This window comes from Lontra canadensis, unplaced genomic scaffold (genome assembly GCF_010015895.1).
Source record: "Lontra canadensis isolate GAN:19392208 unplaced genomic scaffold, GSC_riverotter_1.0 scaffold84, whole genome shotgun sequence".
NCBI classification, from domain to species: Eukaryota; Metazoa; Chordata; class Mammalia; order Carnivora; family Mustelidae; genus Lontra; species Lontra canadensis.
Genome location: NW_022631078.1, coordinates 8,141,242 through 8,161,047, shown reverse-complemented (window position 1 = coordinate 8,161,047; position 19,806 = coordinate 8,141,242). Strand labels below are relative to the sequence as shown.

Here is a 19,806-nt window from a genome sequence, read left to right as displayed (position 1 = left end):
TCCTAGGAAACAAAGCGACTCGACACATAGCCCTGCGCTCTGCTCTACTTCTGTGGGGTGCACGCTGCCTGCTGGGTGTCCACATGCGGAGAAGAGCAGGGACTTCCAAGGATGCCTTGATCCTGATCCTGGATAGTTTTAAGGGAATTAATCTCCAGATCCACCAATGGTATTGTTTCTTTAAAATGGTTTGATTGAGAAATGACTTAAATTCAAAATAACCTTTCTTCTACTTGACGTAAAAGAAGAGCAAACTCTCCACCAGCTCCTGTCTTACTAAGGCCTGCCCATCTTGGGTGTAGAAATCCAGGGTGCTAAGCAAGGGGGAAGCCTCCCATGATGACTAAGGAGGGTGTCATTAACTCTGTGTTTCCAGGCTTCACCTTCCCCCCCTCCTTTTTTTTTTTAAGATTTTATTTATTTATTTGACAGAGAGAGATCACAAGTAGACAGAGAGGCAGGCAGAGAGAGGAGGAAGCAGGCTCCCCGTTGAGCAGAGAGCCTGATGCCGGGCTTGATCCCAGCACCCTGGCATCATGACCTGAGCTAAAGGCAGAGGCTTAACCCACTGAGCCACCAAGGCACCCCAAGGCTTCACCTTCTTACCATGTTTTCTGTTAAGGATAAAACGAAATAAGAACCTGGGTATTTTGGTATGTGTCCAGTTCTTGGGAATTTAGATGCCGTATATGATAATAAAGCAAGGTAGCTTTGCTTATTCCATCCCCTTTTGGCAGAGAGTGCGTGGTTCCCAGAGTAGGGTCTAGTCGTACAAAGCAAAGTGGACATCTGGAAGCCCCGGGCAGCTTTTCCACATGTTGAAATGCACAGTTCTTTTGAGCTCTTCAGTCTCATCCCCTACGTGCATGTCTTAGGTGGAAAGAAAAGTATCTTCCAACAACTTGAGCAACATAGGTTAGTGACACAGATACTCTTAAGGACACATTTTTTTCACAGTTTATCAGATAAAACCTGTGAATAGACCTCTTATGTGCTTTTATTTAGGCTTTTTTTTTTATGGCTGAAGGGTCAGCGTTTTATATACATACAAACACACTACATTTACTGAAGAAAAGGCAATTTTTAATCATACTTTTGTTTCAAAGTAACTTATAAATTTAACTATGCATTATAATCAAAATTAAGTAAGGACAAAAACATACTTACTGATTTATTTCCATTCGGTCACTTGTGAAACAGTAGATAAATTTTATTAGGTCTTTATCATATTAATTGTGATCTGACCACTTACAGTCTGCCTTATAAAATACACTTTGCGGGGCTCCTGGGTCGCTCAGTGGGTTAAAGCCTCTGCCTTCGGCTCAGGTCATGATCCCAGAGTCCTGGGATCGAGCCCCGCATCGGGCTCTCTGCTCCGCGGGGAGCCTGCTTCCTACTCTCTCCGCCTGCCTCTCTGCCTACTTGTGATCTCTTTCTGTCAAATAAATAAATAAAATCTTTTAAAAATTAATAAATAAATAAAACACACTTTGCAATTTATTTCACAGTTTAAAATGTCCTTGATTCCTTAATATTATGACATTTATTTGAACTGAAAAATACGTTTTGGGATTCAAAGTAAATCTAATTTGGCTGCCTATTTTGAATAACTAAATCTATAGCTATAAGATTTTGATGAGAATATACGTAATGCATACAGAGAGGTTAAATTTTTTTCAAAAAGCGTATAGCAAAGATGTAGTAAAATGAATACTATTTCACTTTTCCTACTACTGAGTATTAAACTAAAAAAGACACCTCTGAGTGAAAGAGAAGCACGAACAGTTAAAAGCCTGTTAGTAAGTCCTTTAAAAAAGCCTCTTTTGGTATATTTTCTCAAAATTAAAAAGTTGAATGAGTTTAATGACTCTTTAACTGATCCTTGACTAATTGTTTTTATTTTTTTAAAAATGGTTTCTCATTCTCTGCTTTTAGCAGAATTGAAAATATACCTGAGTTGTCTGGGGTTGTTTGAACAGCTGTGTACTTATATGTAAGATTTCTTGGTGCTTTTTGTCTCTCAGAATTTAAAAAGTAGGAATAGTGTGAACTCCCTCTCATATCTCTCATGCATAGATATCTGAACTAATCAAGAAGTAAAGTCCCTCGTCTTATTAGAAAATGTCCTAGGGCACCTGGGTGGCTCAGGCAGTTGGGCGTCTGACTCAGCTCAGCTCTGGTCTTGGTCTCAGGGCTGTGAGTTCAAGCCCCATGCCGAGTGTGGAACTTACTTAAAAAAAAGGAAAAAAACATACTTCCAATAAAATTTTACTTCTCATGTTTAAAATTAATCAAAATCTGGGGGCGCCTGGCTGGCTCAGTCGTCCGAGCATGCAATTCTTAATCTCAGGGTTGTAAGTTTGAGCCCCATGTTGGGTAGACGCTACTTAAAAAAAAATATATTTGTGTTAAATGAGCAACTATGGGTGGTTTGTTTCTTTTACAGTGTATTTTTATTATTATAAAAGCACGGATTTGTTTTTTAATCTATAATAAAAGGAAAAGCGGGAAAGAAAGAACTAACATAGACAAAGAGTGTGAAAGAGGAAATCCCAGTTTCCTCAAGGAGGTGGCAGCTGAGCCAAGCGGTAATGATGAGTAGTCAGTGAAGCAGCGTGTGTGGCAGAGAAGGTAATTCTGGCCAGGATGGATAAGGGGGGGCCAAGGGTTGGATCTGTAGGAACGATAAGATAGGTAAAAAGAATGTACTGGGGACACGAACCCCTGAGAGAGCAGGAGGCATGTCTTATTTCTGTTTGTCCCTCGGCTCCTCACAGAGCCTGGCACAAATGAGGCTTTCTGTGGGGGTGCGCTGACCTGAACCGAAGGACTGTTGGACTGGAGCTCAGGTTCTGTGCTGGTGAGCCAGAGGGTTACTGGGAGGCTGTTTGGTGGACCGAGGAGTGTGGTTTTGATGAAGTAGCAAGGACAGAAAGGTCTTGGACGTTGCTGGGCTTTGAGATGTGGTGCCTCACAAATGGCGTAGAGGTTGTGAGTCTTGCCCATTACTCTGGGGCATTGAAGAAAGACCCAGAACCATGTGCAGCCTCACGCTGATTCTTCCTCTCCCGATTTTGGGTTCAGAGGTTAAACCTTTCAGGGCAGTTTTATCTCCTGTTCTCTGCGCAGCCCTCTGGGTATTTCCTTCCCAAACCTTGTTCCTTAGTTAGGACGCTGCCTTGCTTTGGAGATGTTTGATTCCCAAGTCTTCCAGAAAGATGCCAACTTCGCTTAAGGTTCAGATGGAACTGCTCAAACTGTCTCCTCATCCCCTCGAGATGTGTAACTCTTCGTAATTTTCTACGCTTCACGTGTCACAAAAGGACTCTAAGCAGCTGAAATTAAATAATCATAATTCACAGTGGGTTCTAAAGACATTTCAGAGCAACTCTAAAGAAAAGGTAATGGGGGGGTGCCTGGGTGGCTCAGTAGGTTAAGGCCTCTGCCTTCGGCTCAGGTCATGATCCCGGGGTCCTGGGATCGAGCCCCGCATCGGGCCTTCTGCTCAGCGGGGAGCCTGCTTCCTCCTCCCTCTCTGCCTGCTTCTCTGCCTACTTGTGATCTCTGTCTGTCAAATAAAATAATAAAATCTTTAAAAAATAATAATAATAATTATAATTCACAGTGGGTTCTAAAGACATTTCAGAGCAACTCTAAAGAAAAAGTAACGGGGGGGCGCCTGGGTGACTCAGCTGGTTAAGTGTCTGCCTTTAGCTCAGGTCATGAACCTGGGGTCCTGGGGTTGAGTCCCACGCCGGGCTCCCTGCTCAGTGCAGGGGCGGGGGGGGGGGCTTCTCCCTCTCCCTCTGCCATTACCCCTGCCTGTGCACTCTCTCTCTCTGTCAAATAAATGAATGGAATCTTTAAAAAAAAAAAATAAGGAAAAAAGAAAAGAAATATGTAAGGAATGGTTATCTTCTTACTAATCGTCACGTTCTTTCTAGTCTTCACCATATAATCCAGGGTTACTCCCAAAAGCTCTTCCTCCATGGTTGGAACCAAGCTTTCAAATAGCCTGGAATCCAGGCACTTGGCGTTGGTTTTCTCTGTCAAAGGTAGAGGCGTTCCTTGCCCAAGGAGCAACCCACTTAGGCCATTAAAGCTTCCATCAGAGAAAGGCCTTACTGCTTTCAGCCCTGCTATCCTCCAGTCTCATTTCATTTCAACTACATAGGAAAACAGAAAATACCTTAAACTCTTCTTTAAAAAAAAAAAGAAATCAGTTAATTTGAAGTATTTCCAGCTTATGCCAAGAATTTCTGCTCCCCGCCCCCATGCTCCAAGTAATCACATGGACTAGTAAAGTTGCTTACAAACAGTGCGAAGCAGTGTTCTTTATATTAATAGCAACATTTGAAATATAGGTCAAGGTGTTAGGAATGATTTGAACTGGATCTGTTAACGCATTTATAAAACTGACTCTCACAACTCAGAAGCACAGGGAGAAAACGTGACCTGGGCCCTCATGGGATTTGGATAATAAGTAGAATCTCGGAGCCAGTGAGGCACCACACATGGTCGGAGGGTCAAGTGGGCACAGCGAGAAGCGTGGCCAAGCTGCCGTGGCGCATCTTCTCCAGAACCAACAGATGGGGTTTGGCTCCTGCAGCCGCCTGAGCTTTCGCGTGACAGGACCCCTGCTCACCACCCTTGCGATGGCTGTTCTGTGCTCACTGCGGTCCATCCTCAGTCTCTCTCTGGCTGTTCACTGCTCTTCCCCTCCTCTGTTTCATTTGTGTATTTTAGTACTTTATTTTGCTCTTTATGTCGAGTACATTCTGATCCACAGTGGGTGGTGGGGCCTGGGAGACCCCGTCAGCAAGCCTCTCATGCTGATTCTCCCCTGTTCCGCCCATTGCAGCAGGAAGTCATGACCCACCTACACTCGTGCTAAAAGCCTTGACACCTGAGGCTTACCTGGGGTTCGTGGCAAAGTTACCTCTGAACCTCTCCTTCATTGCCTGTTCGAGCTCTGGGGTCTTTGTCACTGCGTAAAGATTTCTTTCAAATTGATCTCCTGCATCTGCCTTGACCTCTATGTGCCCCATTCTTACACTGCCAGTTCTTTTTCTAAAATACAAACTTTTTTTAGTTTATTTATTTTTAGTCATCTCTGCACCCAATGTAGAGCTCAAACTCATGACCCCAAGATTAAGAGTTGCTTGCTCTTCCAATGGAACCATCCAGGCGCTCCCTAAAATACAAACTTAGTTTTCTCTTTCTCTCACTTGTTAAAAAATGTCTTTATCTCCTGTCTTAGGGAAAAAAAGGCCCAAAGTCCTTGGCCTAAAACATAAAGAACCCTACAGAACATGACTCTCATTCCCCCCCAATCTCCTGTCACCCTGCCTCACTTCAGCCATGGTTAGCCCAGCACTAGAGTCACACTGAACTCCTCATTCCCTAAATGTACCAGATTGTCATCAATTAAAGCTTTCTGCTTGGTGTCCTTGACTTAGTTGCATACCTGCCATCAGCCCTAAATCAAATATCCCTTCTTCTGCAAAGCCTTTCTTCAGCCAGACACCCTCACTCTCATGGCTCTTGTTCTGCCATATTAGTTTGATGTGTGGAGATGGCACTTTGAGTTGGCGAATTCCTGGCCCCAGCATTCTGCCTGGCTCAGGCGTTAGCTAAATGAGTGAGTGTTGGGGAGTCCTGCACATTTTCATACCTGCACAAAGAGCCATTGCTTTCTTGAGCAAGCAAGGGCCAAGATGAGTGTTTTGAATCAAAATCTCTGTTTCTGAGTGAAGAAACGTTTTGTGAATGAGTCTTTAAATGACAAATGAAGTTGGTTCTATCTCAGATCTCTTGGTTGCTGATACTAAAAATATATAGGAAGATATAAAATGTGGTTCTCTGTTTTAGGCTTCAGCTCTGGCGGCATGGACTATGGCATGGTTGGTGGGAAGGAGGCTGGAACAGAGTCTCGCTTTAAACAATGGACCTCCATGATGGAGGGACTGCCCTCTGTAGCCACACAGGAAGCCAATATGCACAAAAATGGTAAGAGCAAGCAAAGCCTTATGAGTTGGAGCTATACGGCCTTCCCGGGCCTTGATGATACATCCTGTAAAATTATTTTAAAGCACAAATCTTTAGCTTTTTCTTGATCTCTTGATTTTTTTTTTCCTCCAAATCCTATGATCACCTGTGAGAGGCAGGTTGGGGTTGTGTATATTTCAAATTATAAGAAACTTAAAATGCTAGCTGTAATTAAGGGGAACAAAATTTCCCACCTGTAATGGGATTGAGGACAGTAGCAGTGAAGTCGAGTACCCATTAGGATGAAACCCTAATATTTGGGCTGAGAGAACAGAACCCTTTTTTTTTTTTTTTTTTTTGAGGTATAAGAGATCACAACAAATATCATGTTGATTACTCGAACCCTTTAGTCTCCAAAAGATGGATGACTAATAGTACATGAGATTTGAACTGTCCACAAAGCTTTCTTGTTCGTAATAAATTAGTGTCCGCAAGACAGCAGCTGAGGGACATCACGGGCTTTGGTTGTGAACCGTGGGCTCTTCATTTCCATCATTCTCTGTAAATGCTTCTCTGTGTCCCTGTAAAACAGATAAAAGGTCTTCGAAACTTCCTTCAGCCTTTGCTTCAATGTTTATTTTACTGGACAGTAATTCACGTGGACTCAACTGTAGCCTTGAGAACCAGGTATAACTGGGTGTTGGGCTGGTCCGGCCGCAGTTCCCTGGCAGACCTGAGTGCCTCGGGTCTGAAAACTTCCAGTGTTCCTTTATCAACCACTCTTGAATCCGAGAGACAGTAAACTGGCCACATGGAGCTCCTCCTTGCTCTCCCTGTGTGCTTTCATTTGATTTCATGGCACGAAATCAAGAATGATTTATTGAAATTCTAACACCTATCTCTAGACTGAATAATTCAGGCCCAGCATTTGTAGCTTTGGGCACTTATCCTGCTTCCTTAGGCTGGTGATTTGTCAGGTCCCTTTGTCCCCAAAGACATGATTGGTGCATGATAATAAACACAAAATGTCATGTGAGAGGATATCTAGAAGTTTAAACTTCTACTTGCCTTTTCAGAGCTTATAGATACAGTGCTCCCCATTTCCTCAGCCATCACCACGGTAATTGAGCTCTTCATTTCCTATGACTTCAGTGTGATGTGCCCTTGAGTCAGATTTCTGTCAGCGGCTCCAGAAATGCAGGCGATGCCTTAGCAGAGCGTGGAGGTGGTTTTGATAATGCTCCTACTGGGCCAACACAGGCAAATTATTTTAATCAATATTTACACAAATATTTTAATACATCATGCTGGGAATAACTTTATCTGTTTATAAACAGCATCGTGAGGGGAGATCGGGTGACACAATGCGGCATGTAAAATTCATGTGAGAAAGAAATAGGGTAGTATCTCACAGAGGCCCAAAGTTTTATTGAAGGTGAAGATCCTTTTTTGTTAGGTTAAGAGAACTTTTGAGCTTTCAATGTTCTTCCTGCCTCGTAGCATCAGAAATGCATAAAAGGGGCACAGACAGAACTGCCGAAATCTCTCAGGAAGAAAGTTACAAAAGGATTAGCTCTGCTTCGTGTGTGGGGCCACGGGCTGCAGAGCTGCAGGGTTCCCTGCTCCCCTCATGCTGGAGAGACCCAAGGCAGGACTACATCTCATGGCTTTGGAATTCAAAGCAATGGCAGATGCTGTTCTCTCCAGTGGGCTCCCTCTGTGTACACTGCTCTTCCAGCTATTTGAGGTCTGACAAGCATGGAAGAACCTGGGGCGGTGGCAGGGGTTTGGGGGGAGGCGTCCGTACAAGTGTCGTGAGAACATATCCTATGTACCACGGATTGTGTCGTGTTTTTCCCCATTTCTCATTCTTGAGTCATTAGTATGGAAACTGGGGAGAATGATATGATTCATTGTTGATGAAAGTTTTGTTAATTTCTTAAACCGTGGAATTTTAAAACTGAAAGGAAGATTCGAGAATGAGAAAAGTGCTGTGTGCCTCATTGAGACCCCAGGAGGCTCAGGAAGGTGAAGTGGATTGTTTCTACTCATCCTGCTTGTGAAGTGGATACTGGCTCACCAGGGCGACCTCTCGTTCCAGTGCCTTTTTTTTTTTTCCCCTTTTTAGTTGAGTAAACATCAGAATACTGTTCTCTGCTGGATAAGAGACTTGACAAGTTGTGTTCATAAGAATCGTTTCTGGGTGTGAATGAATTTCCTTTCTCCCCTCAGGCGCTATCGTGGCCCCTGGTAAGACTCGAGGAGGGTCACCATACAACCAGTTTGATATCATCCCGAGTGACACACTGGGTGGCCATACGGGTCCTGCTGGTGATAGCTGGTTACCTGCCAAATCTCCACCAACAAATAAAATCGGAAGTAAATCCAGCAATGCCAGTTGGCCTCCAGGTACTGTCCAGGCCATGTTTTTTTTTTTTTTTTTTTTTTTTTTTTTTTTTTTGTTTTTTTTCTGGTGTATCGTCTGTTTTTAATTCTTAATCTTGGGTTCTGGGCAGATTGCTTTTGCCAGTTATTAAGGCACTTACTTTATTTTTTCATTTCGTAATTACTGTCTGATAAGAGCCAGGCATGTGCTGTGCTGTGGGAAAGATAGGACATTCACAGTAGATGGGGTCTCCTCTGCTCCTTCGAGTTCAGTCAGGAAGGTGAGGTGTGGACGCTGGTCCCCTGCAATGCAGGTAACTGTGATGAACACTGCAGAGGCACGGACGAGCTATAGGAGGTCAGAGGAGTGGAATTTGGGAGATCAGAGAAGGTGATGTGGGAGTATTGGCACTGTGGCATTCTTCCGTGCGTAGGATGCCTTGTAACATGGGATCTTCTGAAATGTCCATGTAATTGACTTGTTTATTCATGAAGCAAGTATTACCAGTTAGGTCCCAGGTATGCAGTAATGCTGCCCTGAGAGTCTTTGTTACTTTTTTTCCTCTCTTTTTATTTTGATACAATATTTTCATTGTAAAAATTTTTCAGATTTAGTTAAGCAAAAATAAAAAATCGGCGTGTCTCTCTCTAAACCTCTTCCTGTATGGGTGTGTTTGTAATAGGAATCCATTTCGTTTCCTCCCATTGAGGCTCGTATAATGTATATGGTTTGTGTGTAATGCTGTATCTCTCTGGGTTGTGATTGGGAAAACAAAAGCTTGTAAATCCTATCCCATGGCTTTGAGTAGGATTTAAATTAACCGATAAAAAAAATTGCAGACACGCGTCCACGTATTCTAGGCTTTCTCGTGATAAGCCGGCTCATTCCTGCTGTTTGTCCCTGGCCGTTCCACATCACGGTGGTCGCTTGCGTTGTCTTTTCTTTTGTGCATCTGAGCCAATTTTCGGTGAAATGGAGAAGTCACTCATCTCCAACCCAGATTTTCTCCCAGTTCTTGTTCTGGATGCCCGGACAGTTCTCCTGAGCACCAGGTTACTTACTCCTGACTTTGCTGCCCTCAGGCCCGAACTTCCCTGGGAGCAGGAGGAGCAGACACCTGGACCAGGCACTGACGGGCTCTGGCTCAAAGCCACAGAGACGGAAAATGTCAGCATGCTTGATAATATAGAGGTGCTGGCACAGTACCTGTTCGGGCTGAGTGTTTTGTGTTTTAAGATTTTTCTTTATTCGACAGACAGAGATCACAAGTAGGCAGAGAGGCAGGCAGAGAGATGGGGTGGGAAGCAGGCTCCCTGCCGAGCAGAGAGCCTGATGCGGGGCTCGATCCCAGGACCCCGAGATCATGACCTGAGCCAAAGGCAGAGGCTTAACCTACTGAGCCACCCAGGTGCCCCCGGGCTGAGTTTTTTATCTTTAATTTTATGATAAAAGTCTGAACTAAAATAGATTGAGTATTCTACTTTTCACAGATCTGTGTCTTATATCAAAAACTAACTTGAGGGGCATCTGGCTGGCTCAGTCAGAGGAACATAGGACTTGATCTCGGGGTTGTGAGTCTGAGCCCCACACTGGGCGTAGATATTCCTTAAAAATAAAATTTAAAAAAAGAAACTTGATTTTTATCATTTTTGAACAACCTCCTACCTCTAATATTTGTTCTCCTTCTTTCAGAATTCCAACCAGGAGTGCCGTGGAAAGGTATCCAAAACATTGACCCTGAATCTGACCCCTATGTCACCCCAGGAAGTGTGCTGGGGGGTACAGCCACATCTCCCATTGTAGATACTGACCACCAACTTCTGCGGGATAACACCACAGGTAAACGAGTGAGGCATCCTTTGTGTTTATTCAATATCCAACATTCTGTATCTGTCAATCTATGTTTTCATTTGTACCTGCTAATAATCTAATAATTTAATCAGAAAACATAAAAATATGTAGTTTTTCAGGGGTTTTTTGGATACATTTTTAGATACATTTTAATCTTCCATCAAAGGCTAAATACAGTACTTAAGGTTTCACTGGTTATACTGACATCTGTCTGCAGTATTTTCATCTCGTTCTTTCCGTGTCACCCAAAGGGTCTAATTCTTCCCTCAACACCTCGCTGCCTTCACCTGGTGCCTGGCCCTACAGTGCCTCTGACAACTCCTTTACCAACGTTCATAGCACTTCAGGTACAAGTATGACCTCTTTGTTTCCCTTTGGCTAGCACTTTCCCGTCGGGTTACTTTCCCGTCAGGTTCCCCTTGACAAAGGAAATGGGCACTTATTTCTTAAGGACGACTTCAACAGAAGCTAACTGGCTAAGTCAGCCGAAATGGAGGCACACCTCTTCTGTTGGCCGTGTTCTCAAGGAGCTTCCTGCAGCACAGAGACAGGATGAGACACACAGCTTTAGGACAGGACAGATGGTGACATAATTGCAGGGAGCCTTGTGGGAATTGAGAGGGCAGAGGTTAAATTTGGTGCCACAAGTGCTTTTCTTGAACCAGAAGGAATCATGGGCCATGGGAAGAGCTGGGGAAATCCAGGTTATTATTTCTTAGGCAGCCAATTATGGCTTGCTTTTCTAAAAAAAAAAAAAAAAATCCTTTCACTTATGGACAAAGGCTACAGGCAAATGGCCAAGGGGGAAAAAAAAAGAGGCCCTCAGTTAATTCTACCAACAACATTTGTTGAATTCCTTATGTGTATGTGTGTTACTTTTTTTTTTTTTAAGATGATAGGGAATAACAACTTAATGGATACAGTAAAGCCTTTGAAGTCACTCATTCAACACACTGCCTCACAGATTGGTAGAGAGATTATTTCTGATTGGCACCTTGGTCTTGGAAAAGTTAGACCTCAAGCCATTAAAGTCATTAAGGCTTCTGTTCTGTCCAAGCAAAAGCAAATGGAACAAATCCTTAGCTACTTTCTAAGACACTGTAGGTGAATGGCTTTACAGATTATCTTCTCTTTCTTTTCACCTCTGTGTCACATCGACAGGGTCACAATTGCCTGTCACGTATTGACTGCTCCTGGAGACCAGGCTGAGTCTTCAGCATGAATCCTTACCTTACCTTCATCAAATACTGGGAGCAGGTCCTGGCCTTCTCCCAATTTTATCGATGAAAAAACTCAGACTCAAAGAGCTGATACATTTTGCCTCAGGTCTGAGTGAGTGTGTAAGGGCACAACTCAGCAGTCCCATGTTTCTAACCACCACCCTACATTATACTTTTGTGGGACTTCTTTACACGTAAAAACTCATTTTTCAACCCAACTCTTTTATCCCAGTAACTGCCCGTTGTCTTCAGTTGAACTGTTTTTATCCTTTTGTCTACAGTTGGCCATTCACTGAGAGATGACCCAAGAATCACCTCAGACATGTCTAAACTGAATGTATTCTTTTCTGCACCACCCCCCCATTATCTTTTCCTAATGAAGTCTTTCCATTCAGTAAATGTCTTGGATGTCTCCCAGGGGGTGTAGTCTGCAGCCCCATCTCCCATCCATGTCTTCTGCTCCATTCTACTTGCTGTCACCCAAGATGAGAGCCAGGTTTAAACACTACATGCTCAATCTAGTAGCATCCTCATCGGCCCCCAGCCCAACTTTCCAGCCTCCTATACCTGCTCCTGTGAAATACTGTTCAGCCAGAACTGGAGGAAAGCATATTTGGTACAAATAGAGTTCAGATTGGACATTGGTCTATATTCTCCTGTCTCTCTGAGCCCATCCATTTATGTAAATCCTTCCAGACCTATCTTTGCAAACCCTTACATGATGGCCAAGCGGTATTGGTTATAATTGGATAATTGGATAATACACATTATCTCTGTGTATTGAACATGTGTGATGATGCCTAAGGTTACCAATTCTCTTATTTATCTGTTCTGTCTTCCCCAGTGAACTCTTGAGAATAACTGTTTGTATTACCCACAGCATTGATTTAGTGCCTTTAAGCATCTTAAGCCCTTAGCAAATATTTGTTGATTGTTTTTTGAATGTTGGGGCGCCTGGCTGGCTCAGTCACTAGAGCATATGACTCTTGATCTCAGGGTTGTAAGTTCGAGCTCCGTGTTGGCTGTAGAGATTACTTTTAAAAAACCTTGCAAGGGGCACCTGGATGGCTCAGTGGGCTAAAGCTTCTGCCTTCGGCTCAGATCATGGTCCCAGGGTCCTGGGATCAAGCCCCGCATCGGGCTCTCTGTTCAGCGGGGAGCCTGCTTCCTCCTCTCTCTCTCTCCCTGCCTCTCCGCCTGCTTGTGATCTTTCTCTCTCTCTGTCAAATAAATAAATAAAATAAAATCTTTAAAAAAAAAAAAAACCTTGCAAAAAAATTTTTATTTGAATGTTGATAGCTAATAATCTGGATCAAGAAAAGTACAAATTTCTAATTACTTTCCATTCAGTCAATGACTATTTATAGAATAGTTTTACTAGGGTTCACATTCTACTGTATCTGTAAGACTAATGGTTCTAGGAGTACTTCCCTTCAATTAATCTTCCCTTTCATGTTCTGTTTGACGAAGAAAGTAGTAGAGAATTAGTTATCATATTAAATCTTCAGTTTATATGTTGTCAATTCAGAGTAATAATCATTGACATTTTTATATTTATTTTTTTTTTTTTAAAAGGGTTTTTTTTTTTTTTTTTTTTTTTTTTTAAGGTTTTATTTATTTATTTGACAGACAGAGATCACAAGTAGGCAGAGAGGCAGGCAAAGAGAGAGGAGGAAGCAGGCTCCCTGCTGAGCAGAGAGCCCGACATGGGGCTCGATCCCAAGACCCTGGGATCATGACCTGAGCCGAAGGCAGAGGCTTTAACCCACTGAGCCACCCAGGCGCCCCGACATTTTTATATTTAATAAGCTCAAGGGGCAATGTAACTTTGCATTGCTACTCTCAAAATGTTTTTTTAACTATTTTTAGAATATTATTTATGAGTACACACAAATTTTATGTATATTGACAAAAGCGACCGGTCCTAACCTTATTCCTTCCTTAATTTTCTCTTCTTTATAGCAAAGTTCCCTGATTACAAATCAACATGGTCCCCAGATCCCATAGGACACAACCCCACTCATCTCTCCAACAAGATGTGGAAAAACCATATTTCCTCAAGGAACACTACACCGCTGCCCCGCCCACCTCCCGGTCTAACCAACCCCAAACCGTCATCTCCCTGGAGCAGCACAGCACCCCGATCAGTCAGGGGGTGGGGGACACAGGACTCGCGGCTTGCCTCGGGTGAGAAGGATCCGCCGAAAGGAGCATCGCTGTTCAAACACAAGGGGTTCATGTTAACACCAAACAGGAACATGAAGTCTTCACAAGACAGGCAGTCTGGTAGAGGAGGGAGTATCTCTTGAGTGGAAGGTAGCAGTCAGTCTAGGGCAGAGGGATCCGAGAACTCTCAAGGGACTGTTGAAGCAAAAATGATGACCAGCAGAGGGAGAACATTAGGAGGAAAACGTCTTACCAGTGAGGTACGCGAGTGCAGTGTTCAAGGTCTAGGAGAAGAGAGCTGGCCATTCAGTGACAGGGTGGAGGGGGTCGGAGGGCGGTCAAAAAGAGAAGCCCGCAGAGAACAGGAGAGTAGTAGTATGTGGGCTGTGTGAAAGTGTTTCTCACACGTGGCTTCCTGACTTTTTTTATTGCTCTTCCTAATTGTTTTTCTGGTTGCTTCAGCCTCTACCTGGAGTGATGGTGGTTCAGTCCGTCCCAGTTACTGGCTGGTTCTTCACAATCTCACTCCACAGGTAATCATGTTTCCTTGTGATTTTCAAGACAGGACTTGATTGCATTAAGAGAGGGAAACTCAGGTGTGGGATGTCGGCAGAGAAGAAAGCTCATTAATTTCCTGGTCACTGCAGAGAGGTCCAGCGCACAGGAGTGGCTCTGCCCACCCAAGGGCTTGAAGCCTTCTCCTAAATGGGGAGTGTAGGCCCAGCAAGGCTTAAGGCTCAATATCCTCCCATTTTTATGCTTCATAAATAATTAACCATCCATCTCGGCAGTAGAAGAAATCTGTCAGTTTCATATTGTGAATGTCACATGGGTGCTTTCAGTTTTCCGTCTGTTACTCTCTTCTTTGTAGATGGCATTACTAATTTGCTCTCTTCAGAACATGCCCTCTGGGTTGTTTTTACAGTGATGGGTTTCATTTGCCCCAAGCCACTCTATCACCTTGTTTGCTTGATAACTGACATGTTTGCAGCAGTATTATGTTGAACACTCACACGAGATTAAATGAACCCACTGCAAGTGAGCCCGTGACCTTCATTTGGACTTGACAGGACCCCCTTTACAACACCTTATTCAAAGGAGTCAATTATGTCTCCCTCCCTTTGACACATAAAATGAATTGTCTAGCATTTAATTCATAAATGGATTCATGCACACTTTAGTAAGCCAGCATGTTCTGTAGTGTTCCCATGGGATATTAATAGGTCTCTGGCCTAATATGTTTGGAATATATACTTGATTAAACAAAATTAAGCAGGTTTCTTCACTATGAGACTTCTTAGATCCTTTAATATGCTAACATGTATTATGATCCTCTGTGGGGAAATACAGCTTCTCCTAAATTTACTTGCCCAGTGAATCTGTTTGTGCAGAGTGTACCCAGGGCTTGTATTTCAGGGTACATGTGGAGAAGGGTAGTTTCATAAATACAGTTAACATGAGGAAAGGTCTGGGTTGGCTCTTAATCTCCGTATCAATTCAGCTAAAAGCCCTAGGTAGCGTTGTTTTTTAGCTGATAATTGACTGAAGTATGAAGATTTTATATGACTTTACTCAAAACTGTATATGCGTCATTAGAACATTTGTAAAGAATTTATTTGAGAGTGAGCACGAGTGTGGGGGGCTGGTGCAGAGGGAGAGGGAAAAGCAAATTCCCCACTGAGCCAGACACAGGACTAGATTTCAGGACCCCGAGATCATGACCTGAGCTGAAGGCAGCAGACATTTAGCCGACTGAGCCACCCAGGCATCCCAGAATATGACAACATTCTAAAAGTTGTCGCTCGGTGTGGTGGTTATATGGTTAGGATGAGAGAGACAGTAATGGATACGCTGTTTTGAAAGGAACCTGGGGAAGCTAACGAGCTGTCCACTTCTGTTTTATTCTATGAAAAATAGTGAATACATAACGTATATGTGTGTAAAATGAATCAGGGGGTTGGCTGTGTTTGTAGTAAAAAGAATTGTTTAATTTTAAAGCTCAGAACTACCTAATAGACTAATCTCCATCGTAGCTTAGAAGAAGGTTTTTAGGGCAAATCTTTGGAACTTGGATAAATTTACTTTCATTACCTAAAATCTGTTTAGAGGGCATCTCTGCTGAAAGGTCACTTGTAGCACATGCTCTAGGCCATGCTCATATAGTTGCTTATCATTTTCTGTAAAGAAATTTGGTGAACCTGCTGGTTTCCATCCTGCAGGGTTTCCGTGGCGAAACCACACAGCATTTCCACGGCTGCCACCAGTAGCAGGCTGTTCCGATGGTCATCTGTTTCCCTTCCAAAGAAATGAACCGAGTGTTGGACTCCGCAGCCTATCTCAACCTAGTTAAGACCTCGATACAAATAAGTTGATCAGAGTGAAGAAGTAGGTTTGTTCATCCAAGTCCTGGGCAAGGGAAACAGTCTCGAATCACTGGGCATGAGAGTCTGGCTAACAGGAGGCTGAGGCAGCAGAGTTCACAGAGAAGGAGGCAGAAAGTCTTACCCCGGGTTGGCCACCGTGGGAGTCCAAGGACACCACTATAGTCCGTGAGCTAGGTCAGTCAGCAGCATCCCACACCATGAGGTGTGATTAGCAGTGCTAACCTCTTAGTTCTCTGTGAGATCATTACCCGGGGAAGTGGAGATTACTACACTGGCGGTGATGCCAAGAACTGGGCATGTTCTCTTAAGTTCTTACTCAGGTGCCGTCTTACTTCTGCTCCCTTAAGCCTGACAGATCAATACACGTTCACTTGTTTAGCTCTTCAGGGAAAGACACTGCAGGTTGAATCATATGATTTGTTTCGAGCTGTGTTTTACAAACGTTTTTATTTCTAGTATGGACCCGTTAGATCTTAGCCCAGGGCTTTGAAAGTCTTAAAATTTGCCTTTAAGACCTCTATTCAGTGCACTCTTTCCTGCTCCGAGTTCTTCCTTCCTTTCTCCAAGACGCATTTTGTGCTGATACCTACCGTTATTTACAATCCAGAAGCCCTTCTTCTTCTCCTGCATAAGAAAGGCCACTTGCGTTCCCTTCACACCCCACGTCCAGATTTTAATCTCGTGAATGTCATTACCCCTCAGATTGATGGGTCAACGTTGAGAACCATCTGCATGCAGCATGGCCCACTGCTGACATTCCATCTGAACCTAACCCAGGGCACCGCCCTGATCCGATACAGCACCAAACAGGAGGCGGCCAAGGCCCAGACCGCACTGCACATGTGAGTACCCATCGTGCCCTCACTGAGACAGACGCGCATGAAGGTGCACACGTGAGTGGCCTGCCACCTGCTTGACGGGACACAGGTACACAAAAACAGCATCATGGCTTAAGCGATTGCTTGGTACTGAGGGGACTGCTTTTCTCTCCCTACCTAAGCACAGACTGTCCTGTGCATCTCATAGGCCACTCACCAGAATTCCAAAACTAAGGAATTTATGAAGTCGTGAAGCAGTGAGTAAATTTTGAGTGCCATGAAACAAAGCCAGTGTTTATGAGACTGTGAAACATTGTAAGAAGCGCTGTGACTTTTTGTAATAGAACCTAGCAACCTACCTTGGCTTCTTTGTTGGTGAAGGTGAAACGCAGTGGTCTGGGGGTGGGGGAAGCCGTGGTTTTGTCTAAAGTAGGTGGGACTGGATCATACCGCGACCGTCCCCACTCCCAGCTGCTGTCAGACTGGGAGCCAGCAGATGCCACGGCAGAAAGCTACCAACAGAGGGAGCGGGCAGCAGGGAGGCTCAGGCATGAGTGGGGCCGTGACACAGCAGCAGCACCTCCAGATGTCTAAAGCGGAGTCACCCCGTTGCCTGTGGTGTGACCTTGCACCTCCCCCGGGGGAAAAGAGGCGCGACGTTGTTCTCCACATATGAATTCCATATACCCAAGGGTTACTGATATGTGGTACACTCTAGTAGTCTTTGGATGTCCTGAGATTAGTGATCCCTTATTGATTGAAAACAGTGCTTGTCGAGCACCTGGTTGGGTTAAAACCAGGTGTTGATCCTGGAGGCCTGGGGTGGGGCCCACGATGCTGCGTTCTACAAAGCTTCCTGGGCATGTGGAAGCTGCCAGTCAGAGGGGCACCCAGTGACCCTCGAGGACTCAGCACCTTCAGTCCCTGTGGGTGCTTTAGAATTGCCCTCCGATCCATACCTGTTTCCTCCCCTTTTTTCTAGGTGTGTGCTGGGGAACACTACCATCCTGGCTGAGTTTGCCACCGATGACGAAGTTAGCCGCTTTCTGGCACAAGCTCAGCCCCCTACGCCTGCAGCAACCCCAAGTGCACCCGCCACAGGTTGGCAGTCGCTGGAGACCGGCCAGACCCAGTCAGATCCCGTCGGACCGGCTCTGAATCTTTTCGGTGGGTCCACAGGGCTCGGGCAGTGGAGCAGCAGCGCTGGTGGCAGCAGCGGGGCCGATCTTGCTGGCGCTTCGTTGTGGGGGCCCCCAAACTACTCTTCTAGCTTGTGGGGAGTCCCAGCTGTGGAAGATCCCCATAGGATGGGCAGCCCTGCTCCCTTACTACCTGGTGACCTTCTGGGAGGAGGGTCGGATTCAATCTGAACTTAGAACTTTCAACTCTGACCTCGTGACCTTTTTTGGAACAGCAGCAGCACTAACTTGACCTTTTCGTTTTTTTTTTCAACTTGCAATAAATACATTTTTAAAAGGAAAAAAGAAAACGGAGAGAGAAAAAAAAGGTGGGTCATTGACAGACTGTCTGAGCACATAGTTGCCTCCCTTAACTTCAGTTTTTTCGTTTGGAATATGAATCCAAAAAGAGAACATATCACTCTTGAAATACTTGAATCATGAACGCCAACCTAGAAAGACAATGTGAAGCAAGTACACATACCATTTAAATTTAAACACAAAAAAAATTAAAAAAATTAGTTTCTAGTTTTTCACTTTTTTCATGTTATATGGAAGTTGTTGCTAAGAAACATATATACTGAAAAAAAAATAGCTTTTTAACTTTGTTTGCACTGGGTGTGTTTCCGTCCTTAGGTCTACCACGTTTGGGAGGGAGGGGAATTCAAAAGAATTGCTGGGGGGGAGGGGGAGACTTGACGGAGCCTCACTTTAAAAACAAAAACACAAAAAACCTAAAAAAAAAAAAAAAAAAGGAAAAAATTTGTGATTGGCTGGTTGATAAATACCAGTGTGTTCTGGCACATGTAACTGCCCAGGCATGCTCGTTCTGGTGTGTGTGTGCACGTGTGTTCATGTGCATCCGCGTGCATCCTTCTCTCTGTCTCTGTGTGTGTGTGTGTGTGCGCGCACCCCTGTCCTCCTCCTCCTCCCCCATGCGATCTCAGAAAGCTGCGTTGCTGACAGTCTGCAGGCTGGCTGGCCGGCCATCTGCTTTTTCTTCTTTTTTCTTTTTTTTAAACTAAGAGAACACACAAGCGCAGGGAGCCACTGCTTACTAGAGCAACTCCGTTGGGCTGCATTAAGATAAACAGAGTGCTTTTTAATGATTTCATAAGCAGGGAGCGCCTTTCCATTTGCAAATTAGCCCGAGTGAGTTTTCTCTTGCTTTTCTTTTGACCTAGCAGTAGAGCGGAGCACTGCCAAGTCCAAAAAAGTAGGAGAGCAGGAGGCACCTCGTGGAGCAACCGTGTGTTCACTGATTTCTGGTTTTTTTTTTTAAAGTTCGTGGCCGCCGGGCACACAGAATACCCACTAAGTTTTATCCAGGCCTTTTCTTTCATCAGTCGGCCTGGGAACAGGCGATTTTTTACGTACACCCCGTCTCAAAGGCAGAAAAAGAACGCTCCCCCTCTCATGTCATCAGTAGGAGGAATTGAGCAGACGTGAGGTAGTGCCGAATTAAAGGTTTCCATTGGTTCTCTTTTTTGTTTTGTGAAAACGGACACAAATCGGTTGCGAGCAGCCTCCTGAGAACACCTGCAGCTTCTCCCTCTCTCTGCTCCTCTCTCGCCGAGCGTTACCTGTGCCAGGCCGCGGCGTGTTACAGCACGAGGCCATCACTGACAGAAACGTTTACTTAACGAATGTCCTTAAACCAGTGTGGACTTCAAGCGTCTCCTTTCGTTCCTCTGTGTTGTGTGTTTCCTGTGTATGTGGTTTTCGCTTAGGCAGGTATAACTTAGCAAAGACTTTTTAAGTATTGCACCTTTTTTTGGTTTTGACCTCTTTTTTTTTTTTTTTCTTTTTAATTTT

At 44.3% G+C, this 19,806-nt stretch overlaps 1 protein-coding gene across 8 annotated transcripts in view; it reads left to right on the top strand.

Annotated features, from left to right (window-relative positions):
* TNRC6B (trinucleotide repeat containing adaptor 6B) overlaps nucleotides 1–18,500 on the top strand; it is a 57,267-nt gene extending 38,767 nt beyond the window's left edge. For 4 of the 8 annotated variants that reach the window (XM_032882945.1, XM_032882942.1, XM_032882943.1 and 1 more), the window contains 8 exons: nucleotides 5,872–6,009; nucleotides 8,221–8,397; nucleotides 10,067–10,213; nucleotides 10,477–10,572; nucleotides 13,408–13,632; nucleotides 14,074–14,144; nucleotides 16,698–16,837; nucleotides 17,796–18,500. In XM_032882945.1, coding sequence (XP_032738836.1) covers nucleotides 5,872–6,009; nucleotides 8,221–8,397; nucleotides 10,067–10,213; nucleotides 10,477–10,572; nucleotides 13,408–13,632; nucleotides 14,074–14,144; nucleotides 16,698–16,837; nucleotides 17,796–18,183 — 1,382 coding nt within the window. In that variant the 3' untranslated portion in view covers nucleotides 18,184–18,500. Of the gene's footprint in view, nucleotides 1–5,871; nucleotides 6,010–8,220; nucleotides 8,398–10,066; nucleotides 10,214–10,476; nucleotides 10,573–13,407; nucleotides 13,633–14,073; nucleotides 14,145–16,697; nucleotides 16,842–17,795 lie in introns of those variants that run through there. The other 4 variants (XM_032882946.1, XM_032882944.1, XM_032882949.1 and 1 more) reach the window with 4 other exon arrangements.
* Nucleotides 18,501–19,806: the final 1,306 nt, after the last annotated feature.